The 23914-nt window shown below is 40.7% G+C and overlaps 1 protein-coding gene across 3 annotated transcripts; it reads right to left on the bottom strand.

Annotated features, from left to right (window-relative positions):
- Positions 1–204: 204 nt before the first annotated feature.
- On the bottom strand, positions 205–22834 carry VPS26C (VPS26 endosomal protein sorting factor C). Of its 3 annotated transcripts, none has more exons than XM_065676942.1 (8): positions 22451–22821; positions 13438–13581; positions 12924–13073; positions 9423–9503; positions 6829–6903; positions 3212–3362; positions 2727–2879; positions 205–851 (listed from the first exon to the last, which is right to left on the bottom strand). In XM_065676942.1, the coding sequence occupies exons 1-8, from the start codon at positions 22505–22507 to the stop codon at positions 769–771; spliced, it is 894 nt and encodes a 297-aa protein (XP_065533014.1). In that variant the 5' UTR covers positions 22508–22821; the 3' UTR covers positions 205–768. The 3 variants fall into 3 exon arrangements, with proteins under 3 accessions (XP_065533014.1, XP_065533015.1, XP_065533017.1); XM_065676943.1 differs by lacking the exon at positions 22451–22821 and adding an exon at positions 14309–14376; XM_065676945.1 differs by lacking the exon at positions 3212–3362 and having other exon boundaries at positions 22451–22834.
- Between the last annotated feature and the right edge of the window lie 1080 nt (positions 22835–23914).

The raw sequence follows: 23914 nt of genomic DNA on the forward strand, positions 1-23914 counted from the left end.
AGGGCTAACCCTAGAACTGAAGCTTCCTGCTTTGCAGTGCTGCTGGCTACAGCTAAAGGAAATAATTTCAAGCACTTCTCTTAATTCTGTCGTTTCAAGTTGTCATCTTTACGCTTATACTCTATACCATACACAAGAACCCCAGTTCTAAGCATTCCTCTGGTACACACTTGTGTTCCTCATTTGACCAAAACACACTTGGTGTTATTTCACATCATTATTTCTTACACATCACTTACTTCACGTTCATCCTTCAGTATTCATCCCACATCACCACCCTGTGTTGCTGTAGCACCATTTATTATGCCTTCAAAGACACAGTTCAGTATTATATTACAAGTCCCATACCCTCCCCCCTGAGTATATATACACCATATATAACAGGACTTACTATGTTTAAGAGGTCTTCAAAGGCCTTTGGAACAAGTATTACAAAATGAAGAGAGAAACTTACTATATTCCTACAACTTGCAGAAATACACAGAATCATTCCTTCAGGATTTGTCAAAGGAAAATCTCAGAAAACATGGTTGTTGGAGTCAGAAAGATACCTGACGTGGCTGTCTGGATAGATACCTCCATGCAGGCTATTGTGAGGCAGGCAAAGTGGCAGCACGATTTACAGGGAACTGAAGACACAAGAACCTCCAGGAGGGAGAAGGAAGTGATGTGTTTCCAGTTCAAGTAAGAAACTGATAAAATTTCACTTTGCCTCTGAACAATTCTGTCCTTTTTCATTAAATCCTCAAGTGATTCTCCTCTGGTTATTTACATCCTGCAGAGCTTCAGTGGAAAGTTCTCCGTGATGAGATGATCATCGTGCAGAAGGACAACAATGTTAACTTCAAACTCTAGGAGGGGGGAATAACAAAATTAGAGTCATGGAATCACAGAATGGTTTGGATTTCAAAGGACCTTAAGACCATGGGCAGGGAACACCTCACACTAGACCGTGTCACCCAAGGCTCTGTCCAACCTGGCTTTGGACACTGCCAGGGGGGTGGAGCATTTACCACTTCTTTGGGCAACCCATTCCGGTGCCTCACCACCCTCACAGTAAAGAACTTCCTCCTTACATCTAACCTGAACTTCCCCTGTTTAAGTTTAAACCCATTATCCCTTGCCCTATTGCTACAGTCCCAGATGAAGGGCCCCTTGCAGATCTGAACTGTAGCAGTAAGAGGAGAGGCAGGCAGTTCCTGCTCTCATGCACAGCACTTCTCAGAGCTCTTCCAAGCTGCTCCAGTACCCTGGATATGCCCGCCCCAGGCATCCCACCCAATCCTCAGCCCATTCCTAGAGAACCTTGGTTTGTTCTCATCTTTGGGATTCCTCTGGATTCATTTCTGTGTCACTGACAAACTATGACATCTGGTTTTCCAGACAACAGGCAGAGTTGAAGCCTCCAAGATTAAGATGCTTTGAGAAAGATGGCTCACACCAGTATGCATTGCTCAGGCATGGCAACAGAAGAGCTGGGGAGCAGACTCCTCCTCTGCTGTCAGCATAACAGAACCTTAGAATCATGCATCACACACGGCCTTATGACATTAAACACCAACATCTAATAAACCTGCAAGCTATGATAAAATTTCAAAATCTGCTCTTTGGATAGTATATTGTGGTGTTCAAAACCAGAATCAGGTCGATAATGAATCCTAAGTAGACACACGATACAAAGTCAGGTAGAGTTAATAAATGAAGGGAACCAGAGATCAAATTAAACTGAAAATAACTGTCCTTTTTTGTAATATTCATAACTTCTTAGAAGTAGACACTACACTAACAGGAGCCATTTGTCACTGTAAATTGCTGTTCGACAGCTACAAATGGCAAAAAGTAAAGAGTAGAAGTATTCTGGGGAAACATCACTGTACACATCAGGTGTGAGAGAGCTCTCGAGGGAGCAGGTAAACAAGCAGAAAAACTGGTTGTGGAAAACTAGTTGTGCACATTTGTCTGAGATGTACAGCAGAAAAGCTTCAGGGACTTCAGCTGGGAAGGACCCCAAAGGCAGGGACTTTTAGCTTCAATCTGATACAATCAAACGAAAAACCAAACCCCAGTAGATTCCAGCAGGATGAAGGGAAGAAAACCAGGCTAGCAATGAGAATTTTTGCAGTTGCACTTGAGCAAGTGAGGTATTTGTGGAGGAAAATGCTGGAAGGAAAAAAAAAAAGCAGGAAGAAGTAGCTGGTATAGCTAAATAAAAGTAAAGTCACATGCAAAAAGAAAAGCCACATGCAGCCTAACTACTTCTACTTCTGTGCCCGTGCACCAGGAAAATGGGAAACAAAAAGGAGAGGAAATGGAAAGAGAAGTTCTCAGTGATGGTGAAAGAAGGAAGGGATCATCTTGGCATTTTATTCTTGGACTATTACTCACATAGTTAACACATATAATATTTTGGCAGAAAAAAACCCTAACCCTGCCATTACACTGCTGCTCCTGTCCCTTTACTATATAATTCTAGTAGTGAGAAGTAGCTGAACAGCTGCACAACTAGTTTTAGTTGTAAGTATTTGGGCTGTATTTTCTCAATTTACATGAAATACAGCAGACTCCATTCCTGTTCAGGGACTGCAGGGAAACAGAGTGATGTCCTTGGTGCTTCTTGTAGTGCTGGCAGTGACTTATCCTGTTACCTACCAGAAGCTGAAGTGAAACTCAGCAACTTCCCTCGGGTGCAAGACACCAACACAGCATAAAGCCCTACGCACACTTACCAACTTTGAAGTTTGTTGTTTCCAGGGTAGGGCAGGTGAACAACCTGGGAAACACCATGTATATAGGAACTGGCAGGCCCCTGCAGACATCCCCATCAGCAATCTGAATATTCTGGATCTCTGTGGCATCTCTGGCGTACCCCTCCGCGCACCCTGGTGAAAGTGGGAGATTCAGAGGGAAGGGAAAGAGAGAACACAGTGGCCAAAATATAAAACAAAGATGCACTGGGGCTAAGGGGTGAGATACGTGTGGGCAAAACGTTTATCCCTGTGACCTGCACGTTCTCACATGAGCAGTCTGAGTTAAGGATGGCAGAGGTTATTTAAGTTAATGTTTGGACTGTTCCACCTAAAGCACAAAACAATTGTTTGCAAGTCTTTTTAATTATACGGCTTTTGACAATCTTTCATATTTAAGCTGAAAAAGCACAGGCAGTAGCTACTGCAGTCTGTTCTATACACATTCCATTGATAGAGAAGCTTACCACAGGTTTCCACACGTACTAACTGCAGCTCGATACTTTTGACGGCAGCCTCTGCATTCTCCACTATCAACTGCCCCGTCAGTGGCTGTGTAATGATACAGTTTGTAGAACTGAGATGTCCTCTGATGAGGAATTTGGGAAGTGAGGCTCTCTAAAAAGATTATGGGAAGGGGGGGAAGAGAAAAAGACAACTGTAAAAGCAGACTAGGAAAAAAAAAACACCTTACAGAAAGGTACCAAAATATGCAGGAGATCCCAAAAAGCTGCAAAGTTAAGAATTTAGAAGTTCAGAAATGCCTCAAGAAACTCAAATAATCTCTTTACATACGCATCCTTATGCAGATGCGTTAAAGTATCTCTTAGTACCCCTGTTCCCCTTGACGTGCATCGCCCCCCTACTCATTCCATCCACAGGAGCTTTTCCTGACAAAACCTGCACTGACAAAACCTGGCCACTGCAATTAATCCAGAAGTCAGAACTGCATGGTGAAGGAGGTAGGCTGGCAGGAACAGGATGGTCAAGGGGGCTAGGAGTGCGCTAAGAACCTCATGCTGGTCCCATTTTGTTACAGATTACAATACAGTCTCTCATTTCAGTGATTTTCCTACCCTTTAATATTTCTCTCTCCTAGTCAAGATCCAGTTAAAAGTTCTGGCAGGAGGCATACTGAAACCGTCAAGCTTTCTACCCACATCTTCAGCTCGTATCTTCACCATCCAGCTTTCGTCAATCTGTTTGAGCATCCTGCTCTTAACTTTCCCCTTTTGCAAGCCTTATTCTCTCTCCTTAATTTTTTGTTATTGACATCTTTGATGTTAGACCCTACCTTCCAACCATCTGTTCACACTTGCTCGTGACATTGGATTTCCTTGCCCATGTTACTGATTTTCCCTTCTTCCAAACCACCTCTCTCGTTGACAACTTTTTTCATCCCAATCTGTTTGGTTTGCTTCTGAGTCCTGGCTGCCAGTAGCGATGGCAGTAGCTATTGTTTAGACTGTTTCACTCAGGTACCCAACACCTCTGCAGAATTTAGCTGTTCCGATCAAAACAAATCTTGGGGGGAAATGAAAAGAGAGGCATTTTCATGCCTTTAGTAAATGAGTATTTTCTCCTAACTTAAATAACAGAAGTTACATCCCCGACAAAACCATCCTATGTAATACTGAGTCCTAATGATGTATTGGTAAAATGCTTTCTTATTGTATGATCCCTCCCTCACAGGTTCCTCTCATCACCACTACCAGTAAACAGAGAGCTGTTTCCCTGGGACATCATACAGTTATGCTCTGAAACTTAGTGGTCAGGAAGCTAAGAGACAGAGATAAAAGGAACTTGCAGAACGAGAACTCAAGGTCATTTTCCTCAATCTTAGTCTATGAGACCTGTTTTTTTAAAGGTACTACTCTTGCTGGCACTCTTCGTATTTTAATCCTAGGTAGGTCTTCTCTCATGGGGCCTACCATCTAGTTCATAATTCGCCTCAGAGAATCAAGAACACAGAAGCAAATCAATCCTGGTTTTTCATCCAATGTCTTTGTGCTTTGCTTGGCTACTTCAAACCTCCTGATCAGTTTTCTAGTAGTCCACCAGAAACTATAGGTCGGTCATAATCTCCAGACAAGCAGAGAATTTAAATTTTTATGTTTTAAATATACCAAAACAATGACTTTTTCTACATGTCCACTGGGTAGTCACTCTAGACCATACATTTCATACATTTTTCTGAGACGAGCTAGCACTGTTTGTGCTACCATACACAGTCAACGCTATTCCTTAGACGGCACCAAGATCTGCTGGATCAGAGATGTCAGGAGTTTTAGAACCTACTTCTGTAGTTATGTACTTGAAGTATCAAAAGGCACAAGGTCTGTTAAGAAAGAGCTTTTAATGGACAGGACTTTCATGACGTGCACCACCAAGTTTTTGCTATGCGAGTGAATAGACTATCAAGATACAGAAGAGAAAGAAGAAAGAGAAAATCATTTATATGGAAACATGGTTCGTAGGAACAGCAGACTGCTGAGAGCTTACTATTTAGCAGTAGTATCAAATTTTACTACCAAGAGTAGTTATTATATCCTTACATTTAGAAAGACTTGTTTTCAGCATGCAACAGTCTCCATGAGACATGAGAGGCTACCGGACACAACCTGCTCATCCTCTAACTCAGTGGGACTTAGCTGGCTTGTTTTCTAGAATCACCTCCTCCATGCCCAAGAATGGCCTATTCCAACATGCAGAATGTTAAGCAAAGGTAGGAGGAGACCTGCATGGATGAAAAAGATACTACTGATAAAAATAACAAGGAAGTATACAAAAGATGGAAATAGAGTCAGGTGACCCAGAAGGAACATAAAAACAATATCCAAGTGTGCAGGGATGGCTTTGGGAAAGCCAAAGAACAGCTGGAATTAAATCAAGAGACATGAAGGACAACACGGACCTAGTGACAAGAGCCATGAAAAGGACAGAGGCGCTTAATGTCTTCTCTGCCTCAGACTTTACTGATAAGATTTCCCTTCAGAAATCCCAGGCCCCTGCAACCACAGGGGAAGTCTGGAGCAAGGAAGAGTTATTCTTGGCGGAGAAGGAGCAGGCTGGAGAACATTTAAACAGTCTGGATGTACACAAGTCCATTGGACCTTAAGGGACACAAGTGCTGAGGAAACTGACCCATGATCCCCTGAGGCCAATCTTGATTACCTTTGTAAGGCTGTCATGAACAAAAAGGGTTCCTGAACATCATCCTTATCTTAATTATTTATTCTTAACTCTGTGAGGGTGGTCAAACACTGTAACGCTGCCGAGTGGTTGCAAGTCCCCATTCTTTGAGATATTGAAAGCTTGACTGCACATGGCCCTGAGCAACCTGCTCTAGATGACTCTGCTCTAAGCACAGGTGATGGACTAACCAATCTCTAGAGGTCCCTTCTAGCTGCAGTGATTTGGAGAACACGTAGAATAAGGTCAACAATAGCATGAAACAACTGGACAGCTGAATAAGAGGTTTGTTTTGAGAAACAAGTGGAAAAGTAGGTCTAAATTCAGAAGCTTGGGACCAAGAGCAATGGAAGACAAATTGGGGATGCAGAAGGGAAGCCTAAAGCAGGAAAACAGTCCTATTAACAAAAGAGCACAAGAGGAAAATCTGGAAAAAAGAGAACATACGTGTCAGTGGACAAACAGAAACAAGTGTTCAGAAAGCTAAATGACCGAAATAGCTCCTAACGTTCATCCAGACTTCCCAAAGCCACATGGGGCTGTAGAAAGAGGCATAAACAAGGATCCAAATGTACGTTTCTAAAGGATCTTGACTACACCGGGTTTAGAATGGTTTTTGTTGCTTTGCTGCCATCTTTCACTCAGAAGAATTATAAAAATGTTTAACCATTATTGGACAAAGGTCCACCTTACATTAGTCACCACCACCACTACCACCACCACCAGAGACCAGGCAGAATCACTTTACTGCTTACAAAGGTGGGGAAAAAAAGAGAAGGGGCGGAGGGGAAAGAGAGGACTGACTATCTATAGGACAGCATTTAACCATTACTGTCTCGTTCTCACTAATAATCACAGAGGCATTACATTTAAAGAATATGAAAAGCCTTACCTCTTTAACATTTTGCAAAGTTTCGGGAGTGATTGTGAAGTCTACTGGGCTTGGCATCAGTTTCCCTTTTTGTGACTGCAAGTAATGAAAGAGTTAAACTGTAAACTACTATTTACAAAACACACACAAGAATATTAAAAAAGACAAAGTCAAGCAACTATAGGATGTGTTGTTTTTCAGGATTTTCTTCATACTGAAAGTATGCATCTATAATAAAAAAAATATTTCCTGCCTTTGTTATTAAGAAACATTACAACATTGTCTAAATACAAGTCACAATGCATCACAAATCTGAACTGTAGAAACAAAACCATGGCAATTTTTGGTTACTTTGTGTTTGCCAAATAACAACCTCTTTGCTCTCCATTTGTGAGTTTTGGCATACACCCTACCTACACTGGGGGAGAAAGAGAAAAAGGGAAAACAAAACCAAATCATGCGGTTAACTAACATCTGGAAATAAAGAAATACACTACCTATCTGAAGCACAGGGTACACCTTAGAAAACAGTTAAATTTCACATTTCTGTAATTACAAATAATTCCATTTTATATATTACTTGCGATGTTTCCTTTCATTATTAATACTTAGTTAATTTGGGCAGTCCAGAGATGGGGAGATTATAAATGAACTTGCTTCATTGCTTCAAATATGTTTGAGCACAAACATCTCCGAGCATTCTGAACTTGTCTGCTGCCCTTTCAGGTCTCATAAGCCATCCTCACGTTACTAGAAGATCATCAAATCATCATTCCATCCTCAGATGATGGAATCAAGCATAGCACTGATTTAATGGGCTTAGCATTCCAGCTTCTTTAACTGTAAAATGAAGAAAACTTGGTCCAGGTTAGCTTTCCACGCTACAGAAACAATCTGGGGGGCACATTACTAGAGTTCTACAGTATCTATTCACACCATTTATCACAAAACCAAGAAGTCTTTCTGTAAGTGGCTGAATGAGCCCTGAGCTCTGTTGAGATGGAAGCCTGTACTCTGCATCAGGAAGACAAGCTTTGCTTACCATTCATTGGCCTCCCTCTCCATCCTTATCTCAGTGAGATGCACAGTCTTTCCCCTACATATTTAAAGTAGCCAGCACAGCATCAGTTCTGAGTCCCAGCTGTATATAACTGGGAGTTGGCAGAGCACACCGCCACCACCAATGGGTTTAACTTGAATTCTTAGTTAGGATCTACCCTCACTGCTTAAGAATTCAAAATAGCTTCTGCTGCCCAGCTGCAAGACAGAAGATATTAGCAGAAGACTTGACTGTATTTTCCCATAAATGACTAACTCTGGCAAAGAATAAGGTTAAGGGAAATGGTACATTGAGCACTGACAGCGAGAATTATATGTTCAGTAAAACCTCATTAATTCACCCTGACTGAGAGACTCATGATTTACTGACTTGTGATCTAAGAAGTGCTGTAGTGGGAACAAGAAATAAACCCAGGAAACTGCACAGTGTGTAATTTGTTCACTATTTTGACAAGTGTGGCTTACTTATAATGTAATAACGGACCAATAAAGTGTGGTATAATATTTAGAAAAAAATGAAATCTTACCGACAGGAAACTTCATAGCACCTAGCTACAGCTTTAAAAAAGCAACTAAATTTTTTAAAAGGTACTATAGAACTAAAATAACCCATTTCCACCATTATGCATAAGTAAAACAAAAGAGTCTAATACTTTACTGCCCCATTAACAGTTCAGAGGAACGATACAAACAGTATGTTCTAACAAGTTGTGGGTGGAAAAAGATACTTAATTAGGCCCGCACAGACTGTACTGACATCAGATGCTCTGGATATGCATGAAGTCAATATAAACTAAAACCAATCTGATAAAGGAACTTCAAATAACAAAGCAGCATAGCGTTCCTTGGGAGACAAGCCAATGTCATCCCACAACGGTATCTCCGCTGGAGGAAGAGGAATGCTGTCTCCATGCTGCTAACAGCAGGATGTGGATATCTGTTAACCTAGTTATCTTAGCATATTGCCAACCATGGGCTTACTTAATAGCAAAGGTGATTAAGCTGACAAGCTTCTTATTTCCAACTTGATGCAATCCCAGGTTTGATACTTTGAGTCAGGGCTCTCAATTGTAGTTAGTCATCTGAATAACAGATATCAGACACTTTCTCTTCACCAACAAACTCCTGGTTTTGGGACAGGCATTGTGGGTGCCTAGAACCTCTGGCTAACAAATGCTTGGATAATCTGAAACAGGGTTTAGGCCACCACCATAATGTTTAACCACACCTGTGTTTGGAACTGAAAGGATGAATAAGAGAACAAACTAAGTACAGTATAAAATCATCGTATAAACCAAATCCTCTTTATACTGTTTTCTTTAAATGAAGAGAGATGTGTTATTCTAATCAGAAGCAACTGACACCCTGTCTCTTCTGGATGGTTTTGTTTTGAGGCCATCTTCCTTACTCGTATATATCCCTATACATATATATGCACATTTAATTGTTACAAGTTACATGGTTTTACTCAGTTTTCAAGGCTTACTGCCAAACTTTACATAAAGTGGAAAAAAAAATAAAAATCTCACTTTGTACAGTATACAAATCACACTTACCAGTGAGTGGACAATAAATTCACAAGTCTTAGTCAGGTCTTTTGCCAGCAGAGAACGTTTCATATCACACCGTAGCGTATACTAGCAAGAACAGGATGGCAGAGAACAAAAAGAGAGACTTAATTAAGATTTCCTCTCTCTTTCTCTTGACTTTTCATCTTTTTATTGCATATGTGCAGAATGTTACTCTTATTAATATTTAAGGCATCATTTAAAACAGATTAGTAGGCAATGTACACACCCGTGACAGGAAAAGGGGAAAGAGGTAAGAGGTACAGTGATTTTAGATACTCCCAAATGCAAGATGATTTTTCTTTGAGTTTGCAGTCCCCTAGTCATTTGCAAAAGCTTTCCATATCTTCTGCATTATATAACAACCTGTAAGATTGAGGGACTAATTCACTGACAGAGAGTGGTATTCTTTTACAGCTTCAGCACCCAAATTACATTCAGTTAAGAGTGATTATGGTACTGCTTTTCACCATACTTTGGATACATGATTATAAGATATATTCATAGCCCCTCTAATTTTAAATCTACTGTAAAATTGAATTTAAATATGCATATAACTGTTACCACTGTTAATGGGGAACTGTCTTCAGCCATACATCTGAACTTAAAAGCAGCAGTGGACAGTAAAATCAGGCAACAAGGTTAATTTTGCTGTTCACTGTTCAAAACCTTGCTGACAATTTCCTCCCATTTCTCCCCTAAAAAAAAAGGAGCCATAAACCAGTGACTGAAAAATAGTAGGACCTTCATTATCCCAGTAATCATATACTCCAGTATCTATAACACAGCTGTTCAACATCCTTACAAAATAAGGAATTTGTTGGGGTGGTTTGGGTTCGTTTTGTTTTGTTTTTTAGTTTTTAATTCCTTGTTTACAGATGATGAATTGGCAAAAAACAGGTGCAATCAAACTAGGGGTTTGATTTTCAGCTTAATAACTTCTAGTTCATGATGTCTCTCTGCTCATAACCTGAATATACACGCAAGAAAGACACTGGGGAGCATTAGCTTTACCCACCCCGTGCAGACTATGGTTGCCACTGAAGGTGATCATTGTTGAGCAAACCTTCTATTACTGCACTATACTTCACTTGGACCAGGGAACACAGTACAGTGAGGCAGCAGGACCATATAGGCCTTGGAATTTGGCCCACAGTCTCCCCATCAGTGGATAATTAGAAGGTCTCTGTAAGAGGACAGAGTCTTGAATCTTGAAACTGAACCCTCAGCTAACATACTAATACCTAGATCAAGAAAGAGAGGCTTGCTTTTAAATTGCACAGGACCTCAACAAAGGTCTAGGAATTGTTTCTTAAACAGCACCTCAACACTACATTTTCCTCTTCAGGACAGCACAGCTCTCACAGTTGGGCTGAAATCTAATGATTAACCTTTTAATTACATTTTATCATCAGCTTGTAAAGAGAAGCTATATATATGAGGGAACAACAAACAAAACAAATATTCACCATTAAAGTATACTTTAAAACAACTGATATCGATCATAGGCAAGTTATCTGGATACGGAAAGCAACTTGACCAGTTTTGCACCATTTTTGACATACCTTCTACAAACAACAGATGTTACATTAGGAAGAAAGCCAAGGCTGAAAAAAACACGAGAAGTACTTAAACATCTGGATGTAGACAAAAAACCAAGGGAATTTTTCTTATAGTTACTTCCAATAGGTAGGGGTTTTTCCTGTGGGTTTTTGGTTTGTTAGGGTTTGTTTTTAAATCCCAGACTGTAATATGCTCAATTAAATAGCCAACAGTTCTATACTTTGTCACCAAATCCAATACTCAGTGAGCTACAAATGGAAAAAAAATAAACCAAACACAAAACCAACCAACCAAAGGCCAACAAACAAAAGAAAAAAAACACACACACACACACACACAAGCAATAAACCAGCAGCTTTATAACCCACTGATTCTCCATCAACAGTAGTTTTGATTTTTTTTGCATTTAATGGCTCCTTCAACTTTTTCCTTGAAGAAAAAAACCAACCCAACCTAAAATGCACTCCTCAAGTCAGAAAAAGCATTGTCTAACACAGTATTTGTATTCACGAGATGGCTGAAGACTTTTCCCTCACAAAAAAAAACCCTAAACCCTAACAAACACACACACACACAAAATCCCAACCCAAAACCCAAACAAATGAACCCACCTATGGTAAGACAATTTTTAACCAGAAAAGGTCAAATTTTGAAACCGTGTTTCCACAAGATTCTGTTACAAGCAGGTGGTCAGTACAAATTTGGGCAGGAAATGTTACTACTCATCTCCACTGGAAAGCAAACAATTCATGATTTTGAAAACACTACAGGCTCTCAACACTTTGGTTTGAGTCTTCATTCTGAAATCACACATTTGTTTGGGCCAAAAGGACACTGCGGTGCAGTCTTTCTCATGAAGAAAATGTAGTTGTCTACAACATAAGGAGGGATCACTGTAGCTCTGTAAAGGTATTTCAGGCAACACTTCCTGTTACTGTTCTGTTTATACCATCATTCTTAAAAGATTTACTCCATTATGGAAGGCGTGAAACAATAAGTGATGGAAAGATTTCCTTTATTTAGAGGATACTTCTCAGAAATGAATGCAGGAAAAGAGATTCTGAACACTAAGTGGCTTTATTACTGTAGGATTTATCCCAGTGTCTTAAAATGGATCTGCTAAGTCAATAAACTTATTTTTTAACATTCTAGTATTAGTAGTAATTTTTGTCTACTGTGCTAACAAAGTCTCACTGGTACTAGGTGACTAGTACACACACTTGTATCCGGGTGTGTACTATTATACAGATTATCTACAAAATGGTAAATGCAACTTCTTTCACAATAAAATCAGAACTCTGTAAGAGAGCTGTGCAAGATGTAACAACTGTGGCAAATTAATAGATCTTTCTTAACCCAAAGCTCCTCTTTCCAGTATGCTTTTAATTGTCTCTTATACTTCCCATGTTACATCTAATAAGTTTCACTACTATCAACTATTTACAATGAAAAGCTTAAACTTGCTGAAAAAGAGAAGAGACTTCACATATTTTTTTTAAAGCAACATTACACTGATGGGATTCTGAGATCTCAGGATGGTTCCTTTGCCACATTTAAGAGTGTTACCACCTGTGGAAAGTGTTGACTCCAAGAAACTCTAAGTGAAAACGGAGAAACTACCTAGAAACCAGTACTTTGAAGGTTAACATGTATCATTATATTTAATCTTAATTTATATTTAGAAAACACAGTACATACCAGAAGAATGCTGTATTAATAAAGGAAAGCTTAGAAGCTACTTACTTCAAAGGATCTCTGACTTTCTGCTCATTCTTCTAATTAGAGAAATGAAAAGATACTGCACTATGAAAACTTTATTGCAAAACTTTACCCTCTGCTTCCATGGAATAAAAGATGCTTTAGAGTAAATACATGCTGCAACTAACAAAAGTTCAGATTTTTTTTTTACAGAAATGACTGCCTTACCTGAATATTAACAAAGACACCATGATAGGTCTCATACAGAACTTTGTTGCCTTTTGTTTGCAGTGGAAACTCAAACGGAATTTCTGTCTTGCCACTGGGAAGCTTCCCTGGTTTTACCATTTCAATAGTGCTGTTAATAATTTGAATAGGCTGCAAAGATAAACATTAAGACGTTTAGGTTGGAGTGACAGCCCCACCATTTCAAGGACCAGCAACACCCACTGAATAGTCTTCCTGAATTTCAAGAAACTCAGGTGTTTATTCACAGCACAGAGCATCATTCAGTAATCTCTTATTTATGTTACTGTATTTCAGCCCCAAAGAAAATTCTCAAAACAGTGCAAGCTCCTTCCCAAAGTGTCATCATATATCACTAGATAATACTCAGCATTTTTCTGCTATCATTTACATAGCATGAAGTGCTATAACTACCCAAAAGTAGGTAAGGAAAGATTTAATTTGAGAAAAAAGACAAAGATTTTATGCTAAAAATACTAATCTGAACAGGTCTTACCTTGACAGAGTTATAGAAGGCTTCAAACACACCCACACTTTTGGCACTAAGCTGCAGATTTACTGAGCCTTCCATTGTCAACGAGATACCTTGGTGCTGGACTGTGTCCTTACTTGTTATGACCACAACTCCAGACAGAACTTCCTAATAGGAAAAAAGACAACAGGAAAATATTTGTTTAAATAAATTTCTTCTATAGCTGTTACTCAGACAGTGTGCTAGCTGATTTCCAAACTCAAAAACACTGTTCCTAGAGAACAGTCTAGTCTTGTCAGAGAAGACAAATACTGATACTGAAAGCAGCGTGAGGAAGAGAACTCTACTTCTAGTTTCTTTCTTTAAAAACATTGTCCTCTTCCTTGCAGAAGTACTGATCCAAGGTTCAATTTCTTTCCAAAGTTTCACAATCTTCCTCTTCAGAAAGATGAAAAATATCCTCATGAACAAATATCAGGTCAGTTGGTAATAAACAAGTTCGATTTCACATGATAGAATGAAATCCCAGGAGGAATTTTTATATGAAGAGTAGACAGCCAGAAATGGGAGATTGAAGAGAAGGCGTAACTGTGAAAGTGATGGCCAAGCTGAAGATAAGACTCTCTGCAAGAGCGGAGTGGAATAGGTTTAAAATAAATAAATAGATAGTTGCTCTGCTACACCAGGAAATTCCATGCTACAATGGGAAATCGAAGGCGCAAGTTGTAAGAGTCAAGCAACGCGTCACTTATCCCATTAAGAATGTTTTGTCTACTAAATGCTATTTGCACAAGAACACTGCATCTTGAAAGTATCAACTTAGAAATTCTAACACTGGGGAAAAAAAAAAAAGAGATTAACTGCAGGAGAACAACACACAGTTCATTTTACATACCCGAGTTTATCCTTCCCCTCTCCTACAACAAAGAATCCACTCCAAGTCAGTGTTCAACGTCAACCATTCACACACATCTGGAAATACAAGCAAGTGATTTGAGAACCTATGAAAGTTTCTTGGGGCTAGCCTTCTCTTCTGCTATATAGTAATGCTTCCTGCACCTTCTCCAGGCTTGTAAGCTAGACACCAAACTACAGATCACTCCAAACAAAGAATAATTCAGAGACTGCCCACTCTACACTCAACCAGTTAAAACCAGTCTTGTTATGTACATCTCTGACAGACACTATTTGAATTTTGCCAGCCTTTTGTCTTTACTAGAGGTACATACAGGATGACAATATAGAAAATGGGTCAGGGGGTTTAAAGCAGAACAGGACAACAGAAGAACATCAAGCATCACAACAAAGGCTGACACGCTACAAGTCTGAAAAGAGGACCTGCAGCAATTGGGAAATGCCAGGCACAGGAGGCACAAACACAAAAGGACAGTGAAGAAAAGCTGACCTAAATACTGTACTGCTTTGCTAACAGGCTTTAATTAGTACAAGCAATTAGGTTATTGCTTTGAAAAACGAGTACAGCTGAACTATAAGAAGCAAGGACAATCCTGAACATATGAACTGCTTTAATAAATGAGAACAGTCTCCCACCACACAGCAACAACCTATTCCAGAGCTACTGCCTACATACTTTCACACGATAAGGGTGTATGCATTTGGGGCAGAAAGAAGAGTGACTTGAAGTTATATATTATTTTTTCTTATAACACTCAATGTCTCTTAAGAAATAAAAAAAACCCACCTGAAGACTACTTTCTAACAAAACTTTTAAAGGTTACTAATGTGGGGGAGAGGGAAGAATCATGAAAAAGATGCAATAGTATTTATTTAGATAATATTCATATTTTTGTTTGATGTGTTGCGAGGTGGTCAGCTATGTATTTTCTGGGGAAGAGCCATTTTGTGTAAGGCCAGAGACCTCTCTAAATACAAAGCTGTCAGTAAACTTGTCCTTCTAAAACGTAAAAAGCAAAGAACATAAGCCCACCAAGATGTTAAAATACTTACAGTTAGCGAATAATTTATGAGAAAACTAGTTTTGCAAAACATTTGCAAGCATGTACCATTTGCAAAAGCTACGCAGCATCATGTCATACTAAAATAGTACTGTTCATATCAAAAGGGGTTTGTTCAGCTTTAACACCACAAAACTAAAGGCACAGAGAATGTCACCACTGGAATCAATCCCCTTGTACTATCATATCAAAAGGGGTTTGTTTAGCTCTAACACCACAAAACTAAAGGCACAGAGAATGTCACCACTGGAATCAATCCCCTTGTACTACAATGTAGTAAATTACAATCAGCTGTTCTTGTTCACTTCTTCCCTTCTCACTTACTAGAAACTCCTCATGGCTTCACCACAGGATGACAAAACTTTGAAAGATGGAACTAAGCTAATACAGCTCTACACAGAATTATTAATCTCAAAAAAGTAACCATCCATAGGAAGGCCAGTGTATTATGTGAAACAGAGAAGTGCGGTACATGTTCTAATCTGCAAACAAAACATCTTTGTAAGAAGACTGTCTCAGGTTAATAACCCTGAACAAGCTCTTTCAGTTTTCCTCTCTCAGTTCCTTACCACTCAGATACGTACATGACACTTTGAAAGCTTCTGTCACTTCCAAGGTCATAACTAAGATGAACAACTGCTTCATGTGATCCAGCAGCACAAGCGCTTGTTTCTCTAGTTGTGGAGCAGAGTTATCCAGGTCTGGCTGAGGACAATTTGGAATTATGTTCAATCAATAACATGAAATGGTTCATAACACAGCACAGAATCTCATCTTAAGTCCTAAGCCACATCTAAAGACTTCTGACTGAACTAGACAGCTATTCAGTATCCATAAACTTTTTGTAAAGACTGGAAGGATCAAAGCACACACTATGGTGTCCCATAAATTGTTGGGATGACTACTTTCAGTGTTCAAATTTTTACTAATTCCAATCTGTTTACACTGTCAGATCTGTTTGCTGCATTAATGAGCTAGAAAAAATAATTTTAGCTAGATATTAGGTATTTTCAGATTGTATCTAATCACTTGACAGCATCCCTAATAAAATCAGTGTAATTCTTTTTTTTTCTTTTCTCAAATGCAAGGTAGCTTTGAATAAACAACAAACCACGAGGCAGATTTAAAGAACACTTGAAATCTGTCATCACTCATTTTGAGGTGTTGATAATAGGAGAAGATGTCATATCTAATGCCATACAGAAATGCCTAACATTTCTCTCATTCCATTTGATAGCCACTATACATCTATAGATTAAGCTTATCCTTATTTTGGTAGAATGCAAGTCCATAGTCAGCTGGTTACCAACAAGATGCCTTAGGTTCCTCTTAGATTCCACTCTCCACATCCCAGGCATTCACTTTTAGGACTAACAGTTGACAATTTAAAAATTCACATTCAGGTACATCACATTTGCTAAATATTCCCGATCTATTCCTCTAGGCAAGCCACCTGCAAAATCTTAAGTATGTATTCTTTTGATTATTTAGCTAGAAACTGATCACATTCAATAGAAAAAAGCCTGCTAAACCCAACTAACTAGTCATTAGATGCTTTAAAACCTCAATGCTCAGATATACTAATTACTTTGCCTTTTGTTAGGGAAAAGGAAAATTTGAAGTAAATTTTGTGGTGACACAGCACCCCAGAGAGAACTGAGTCAGACAATGGGACTCATTTCCGGAACAACCTTATAGACACTTGGGCCAAAGAGCACAGCACTGAGTGGGTGTATCACATCCCCTACCATGCACCAGCCTCTGGGAAAATCGAATGGTACAATGGGCTGTTAAAAACCACACTGAGAGCAGTGGGTGGTGGGACTTTCAAACACTGGGATACACATTTATCAGAGGCCACCTGGTTGGTCAACAGCAGAGGATCTGCCAACAGGGCTGGCCCAGCCCAGTCAGAAATTTTGCATACTGTAGAAGGGGATAAATTTCCTGTGGTGCACATAAAGAATTTGCTGGGGAAGACAGTCTGGGTTATTCCTGCTTCAGGTAAAGGCAAACCCACTCGTGGGATTGCTTTTGCTCAGGGACCCGGATATACTTGGTGGGTAATGTGGGAAGATGGGGCAAGTCCAATGTGTACCTCAAAGGGATTTCATTTTAGGGGAAAACAGCCAATGAACTCAATTGCATGCTGTTGCCTTCTATGTAGCACTTTTATAGCCCACCAAACAGATGTCTTCGGGTCACCAGCGGCTGGCCCTGACTTCCCTCTGAACATCATCCCAACAAAGAATGAACTTTGACGAAACCAGACAAACTCAGCAGTGACCAGACAAGTTCTGCAGTGTCATCAGCAGGCAACAATCCAACACTGCACACCATCTCTCCTGCTCTGAAAGACTGTTACAAGAGATGGAGCCCAACATCATGGACCCGATGAACTCAGCAGCTTCATAGGGATTGGTCCATGCACTAAGGAATGATCTCTCTCTCTCTGTGTGTGGGTGGGTGTGTATATATATATGTAAGACAAGAGTGATGGGGTATTGAAAAATATGGGATCTCAGCATGACATGAATAGTATGAAATAAGGGGTGGATACTGTCCTGGGTTCAGCAGTAGCAGTCATTTTTCTCCTTCGTAGTAGCTGCTGCAGTGCTGTGGTTTTGGCTTTCAGCCTGGGAACAATGCTGATAACACTGATGTTTTTAGTTGTTGCCCAGTAATGTTTACTCTGACCAAGGACTTTGTGAGTCTCGTGCTCTGCCAGGGAGGAGGGGAAGCTGGGAGGAAGCAGAGACAGGACACCTGACCCAAACTAACTGAAGGGGTATTCCATACCACAGCACGTCATGCCCAGTATATAAACTGGGGGCAGTTACCCAGAAGGGCTAGATCACTGCTCGGTCGGGCTGGGTATCAGTCAGCGGGTGGTGAATGACTGTATTCTCTTCCCTTGTTATTTTCCTTATCATTATTACTATCGGTGGTAGCAGCAGTGGTTTGTGTTACACCTTAGTTACTGGGCTGTTCTTATCTCAACCCGTGGGAGTTACAGTCTTGTGGTTCTCCCCAGCTCTCTGGGGGCGGGGAGAAAGGGGAGGGCGGGGGGAGTGAGCAAGCGGCTGCATGGTTCTGAGTTACCAGCTGGGCTTAAACCACGACAGCTTCCTTATGGGCAAATTTTGATTTAAGAATATTTTGGACTCACTTGTCAGTAAAAGTTTTCACTGATGTTAACTACAGTACCTTTATTTGTACTATGCATTTTTCAGGCCTTTCAGCCTACAATTCTTCTAATTATCAATCTCAGAATTCCTCCAGTCATCCTGTTTGGGTTTTCCAAATAAAATGCATCATTAGTTGTGCCTATCTCCTCATTCTTCTAGCATTCCAGAGTTTATTAAATGAGCCTCAGTGGCTCAAGAATTCTCCATCCAATTAAATAAGAAGTCTCCTGAACAGATCTTTTGTTCTTAGGAACTTAAACACAGTTTTACTGCAATAAGCCATGTTCTGCTATTTATTAGGATCCAATTTTTATTGTCATTTTGTTCTTAAATCCCCTTTTTATATTTTTTTCTTAAAAAATGCTATTACTTTTTTGGTCCAACAAGTGGGAAGCTTCTTTTTTACTCACAATTTAAAGCAACCTGTTTAAGCTAGCTTTTCTCAAACTGAAGTCTGGACAAAATAAAGGTCTTTGTTTGCTCAGTTCCTCCAGTTTCTGGTGATTATAAATAATGAATACAGAAATTGGTTACTGTTTATCACAGCATGTTCTTTTAACCAACTTCCTTTTTAAAACCAGGAACACAATCTCAGGCTTGCATGATGCATGACTATTTTACAAATTTTGTGTTCAATTTCTCACAATTAGAAAGGAGCAGTCAACACAGAAGTAAGGAACTAAAAACAACAGAACAGTTGCCTACTCAAATACCTAGAACTAAAGAAAGTCTTAGGAAGTGAACTGACTTCCAGTCAGCATAGGAGATTGCTTTGCAACAATGAGAAATGCTTGAATTCAGCTGGATTTAGTATAACCTAAGCAACTGTGGCAGGAGGTAGTTTGACCCAACCCAAGACAACAGAAAAGGTTTTGAAGGCTCTATTGTATGATATTTCAGGATTAAAGAGAAATTTTAAACATCTTGACCTGGTCGGGAAAGCCTGCAATGAAATGTATGCATCACTCTGACCTTATAAAGAACAGAAAAGAAGTTATTCAGCCTTTATTTTCCTGGTTGGCTATTTCCTTTAGGCACACCTTAATCTTCTCCACACACCAGCCTTCTCATATGTGCTTTCAACAATATTTTTCCCTAACAAGACTCAAATTCAGTTCTGCAATAAAATAAGATATAAGTTTGTTAACTTTCAGAGTTCTTCCCTAGAAGTTTTGAATGTAAACTCCTGCACCTTCAGAGTCTTATTTAGCATGGAATTTACCACTAAGATTCTCAGAACAGTTACTTGTTAAATATGGGTCTCTCCACTGTTTCCCTTTACCCTTTCACTGCTTGAGGGAATAAAGATTTAGAGCAAACACACTCAACAGCTGTAAAGATGCTGGTTGACGTACACAAAACAGATTGAGAGATGCTGATTGCTAAAATCCCTACTTCATCCAGACTACACACTCTCAAGATGTACAAAATCAGAGCTGTAATGGTAATGCCATGCTGATTCTTCCTTTGAAGAGTGGTTGAATTTAGCCATGGCCATTACCAGTTCTTTGGTCTATTATTACCTAACATCAGAGGCTGAGATCCTTTAGACTGCTCTTCATCCACCCCACTTTGTTTGTCCAATTTCCTGCTCAACTATGTCTCTTCTTTTGGTCATACGCGAGACTGTTCCGATACCAACTGTTCAATACCCTGTATTTTACTTGGAAGGCATTCAAAAGAAAAACTGAAAAGGATGCCCATGATAATTTTTTTATTACCGTTATTACTTTTTAGAGTGTCTTGCAACCAAATACTATCCATTTCCTTGATCTAGCTTACTGCATGGCCAATACTGTCAGCACAAAAAAGGTGGCAGAAATTAAATGCTAGGTGGGTGGCATGATCCTGGCCAAATTATGACTTAGAATGTTTCAGCAATTTTTTATGCTGTTATGATGCAACAGGCATAACAAAAAGAGTTATTATGCCAGTGCATAATTTAGGCATCACCTTCTTCTAAATCCAAATGCAGGTTTAAATACATTCGGGGTGGGTGGTGCATGTCTATGTGGAAATCAAATCTAGCTACAGTACCCCTAGCGCCTTCAAACGAATAACTAGACATACACACTGGGATGAACTACTCTCTGTACTAAAGTATTCCATTTTCAAGTAGCATTGATGCAGGCATATTTTGGGATCAAAGTTGCCATAGACTAAAGCTATTATTAGCATAACTACTGTCACTGAAGTATAACCACTAAATTCTTAAAAATAAAAAAAACAAACCTCAGAACCAAACCTGTGTACATTCTACACCTAACTGAAGGGAGATCTGTAATTCCTTCATATCTTTATGAAATTTCTATTAAAAATTCATGTGTTTCTAGTGTACAGCTCTTTCATCATGTTTTCACATCACTCAAGACCTCCAAATTTCAGGCCTAGTTAACGAACTAAAATTATAAACCTTTTCACATGGAGCTAAAGTAGAAGCCAACAAAAAAGACTGACAGATTTACTAACTATAAATATCTTCTTTAATTTCAGCTTAAAGACATAAGAAATATCCCTTCCCTGTGAAATAATCTAAAGTGATATAAAGCAAGCCATGTGAAGAAACTGAAAATGGGCATAGCAATACAGTACTGAAATAAATAAGGTCCTTCTAATACTGTGCATTAGCAAAACAACGTAAAAGTGAGATACAGAAAGTAGCCTTTACCATTATGACACCATACTGAAAGGATGCGCTGTTCACAAACTGATAATTTTGCTTTATGAAAGTCACCCTTTAGGTGACTTAACATCTGCAGAAAGAACAGATGCTGCATATCCTTTCATCCAAATCTGTTTAAAGCAGTTTTTCAGCATTAAAAACCTTTATACGTCAAAACAAGCTTTATACACTGTAACGACCAAAACTACCAACTTACAGGAAAGCAGTGTGTTAAAAGATTTTTTAGAATACCATTGTGTGGATGGATAACAAAAAAAAACAAACCACAAAAATCCCACAAAACAAACCAACCTCCCCCCCCCCAAAAAAAAAAACCCAAAATAAGTTAAAAATGGGGACCTGAAATCTTCAGCTTAAACAGTATTTCTAGAAGTTATTCAAAAAATATTGAAAACATAAGCCAAGTGAGGTTTCTTTTTAAACTGTGCTTGAAGTCTTCAACAACGAAAAAAGGCACAATGTTTTTCCAAGTAGCTGCATAAGTTGAACTATCACTTTATCACTATCAATAACTACATCAGTTAAAAAAGTTAAGAAATCAGACTTCTGTACAGTGGCAGGAAAGAAAAACAAAAGTTCGATCTGCTCTTGCTTAAGTACTTAATCTAACAGGATATTTCCTATTAGGTGCAAACATCTTGAGACACTTTCAGGTTTCTTGCAGAGCACAGAAACTAAACAAGACTCTAACCTATATACTGTACTGAAACACCAGACCCGCTATAATGCAGAAGTATTAACGACTGACCGACACTGCCCCACAGGTGAGCTCCACAGTCACTCCTCGGGGAGCCTTACTCCTTCCTTCTCTCCCTCCCGAAGCCCTGCCGCCCCCCGCAGAGATTTGCTGGAGGTCCTCCCTCAGCACCGTCGCACTAGCTGGGGACAATGGGAGGACAAAAAGCAGGCTTTAATCCTAAAGCCGTGCCGGAGCCCAGAGCTGCTTTGCTACAGGAGGCAGGAGGAATCCATGGCGTTCTCGGCAGAAGAACCACGGAGTGGGCAGGGGTGATGGAGAGAGAAAACTCGGAGCAGGGTAGAAGTAAACCTTCCCCCATCAGGCTGGGGGGGGCTGTAGCCCCGCTACAGCCCCATCCCCACGGTAAAGCACGGCGCAAAGCAGGAAGCGCCCTCGTGCCTCAGAGCGGCCAGGGAGCCCCAGCACGGAGCCCGGTGAGGCCCGCACTCACCCCGCAGCGGTAGACCTTGTTGGCCCGCTTGATCTTGATGTCCAGCGCCGTGCCCATCGCCGCCACGGCCGCGCAGTGTCACGTGGCGACAGGCTGGTCACATGACCGAGCCGCAGGAAGAGAACCCTTCCCGAGCCACCCGCTTCCTCCCGCGAGGGTGTGTGAGGGCCTCTGCCCCGCGAGCATCCGGGCCTCCGGTGGCGTCAGTTCTCAGCCGGTGACTGCGCTTCTCGGTTGGCTCCGCCCCCTTCCTGGCAGCCATAGCAACGGGGAGGAGCGGTCCTCCCGCCTGGCGGAGGCCGTGGGGCGCATAGCCCTGGGGACTGACGGCCGCTCCGGGACGGGATCGCCGCGGGCGCCGCCAGGCTTGACCTGGCCTGGCCCTGCCCTGCCCTGCCCGGCCGGGCCTGTGGGACGTGGCGGCGGCGGCGGCGCTCGCGCGAAGGCGGAGCATGCGCAGGGCGGCTCTGCTGTAACGGTCGAGCCCGGAGGGCGGGAGGGGAAGGGGTTTTGCGCGTGCGCAGCTGTTACCGCGGGGCGGTGCGCGCGCTGGCCGTTGGTGGGAGTGGAGGGGTGGAGGTGGTGCCGCTGGGCCGCGGCCGCGAAGGAGCGGGCGGTTGGTTGGGCTGGCCGGTCAGGCGCTCCTGTGGCGGTGCTGGTGGTCGTGTAGGGCTCCCTCGGTCTCTCCGCTGCCGTGCTGTGGTAGCGCATGGAGGCTGTGTTCTGACCAGCGCGGTAACAATGGGAGAGAAAGAGAGAGTCCGCAGACTTCGTACTTCCGCCTACACTGAAGGGGTTAGTCTTAGGTATGCCTTACACTCACACGAACCTGTGCATACAGGGTCTGGATTTGTCGCTGTTATAATTACACATATGATTCAGTATATTGAGTTTCAAAATACGTTTCAGCCTCTCTCCTCAAAGTTGTTGGCAAGTTGTTGGGTACATTTAACAAGGCAACGCCTTAAAATACACGGTGTGAAAATTTGTCTTAAAAGCCAGAAGCAAAGAAATGGGTGGTCTGGAAAATGTTTCAGGTGAACAGTTGATGTGTGTGGTCAGGTTTTAGTACTGAGAGAAATGCTTCAGTCTCTTACAGATGTGGACCATGGATATGTAATTCCTGTGATTTCAGTGGGACCAGAAATTATACATCAACGGTATCTGAAGTCCCAAAGGAAATCTATAAAGTGTGAACCTAGCTATGAATTTTAATGCTTTTCTTAAGTCATCATTCTTACTGTGTTGAAAAGTGAGTGCAGCCATTTAATTGAGATGTTAGCACAAGTAAATTTCAGTCTACAGCACCATCCTTGCCTTATTTTAAAAGGTAGGAGTTTGCTAATTCACTCCTAAACTATAGTTTGGTGGAGGAGCAGAGGATTGTGATATATTTCTGGGGTTTGAGTACTAGCAATCAAAATAATGGAACCACTGAAAGCACAAAAAATCCCACCACAACCC

This window comes from Lathamus discolor, chromosome 4, assembly GCF_037157495.1.
Source record: "Lathamus discolor isolate bLatDis1 chromosome 4, bLatDis1.hap1, whole genome shotgun sequence".
Lineage (NCBI taxonomy): Eukaryota > Metazoa > Chordata > Aves > Psittaciformes > Psittacidae > Lathamus > Lathamus discolor.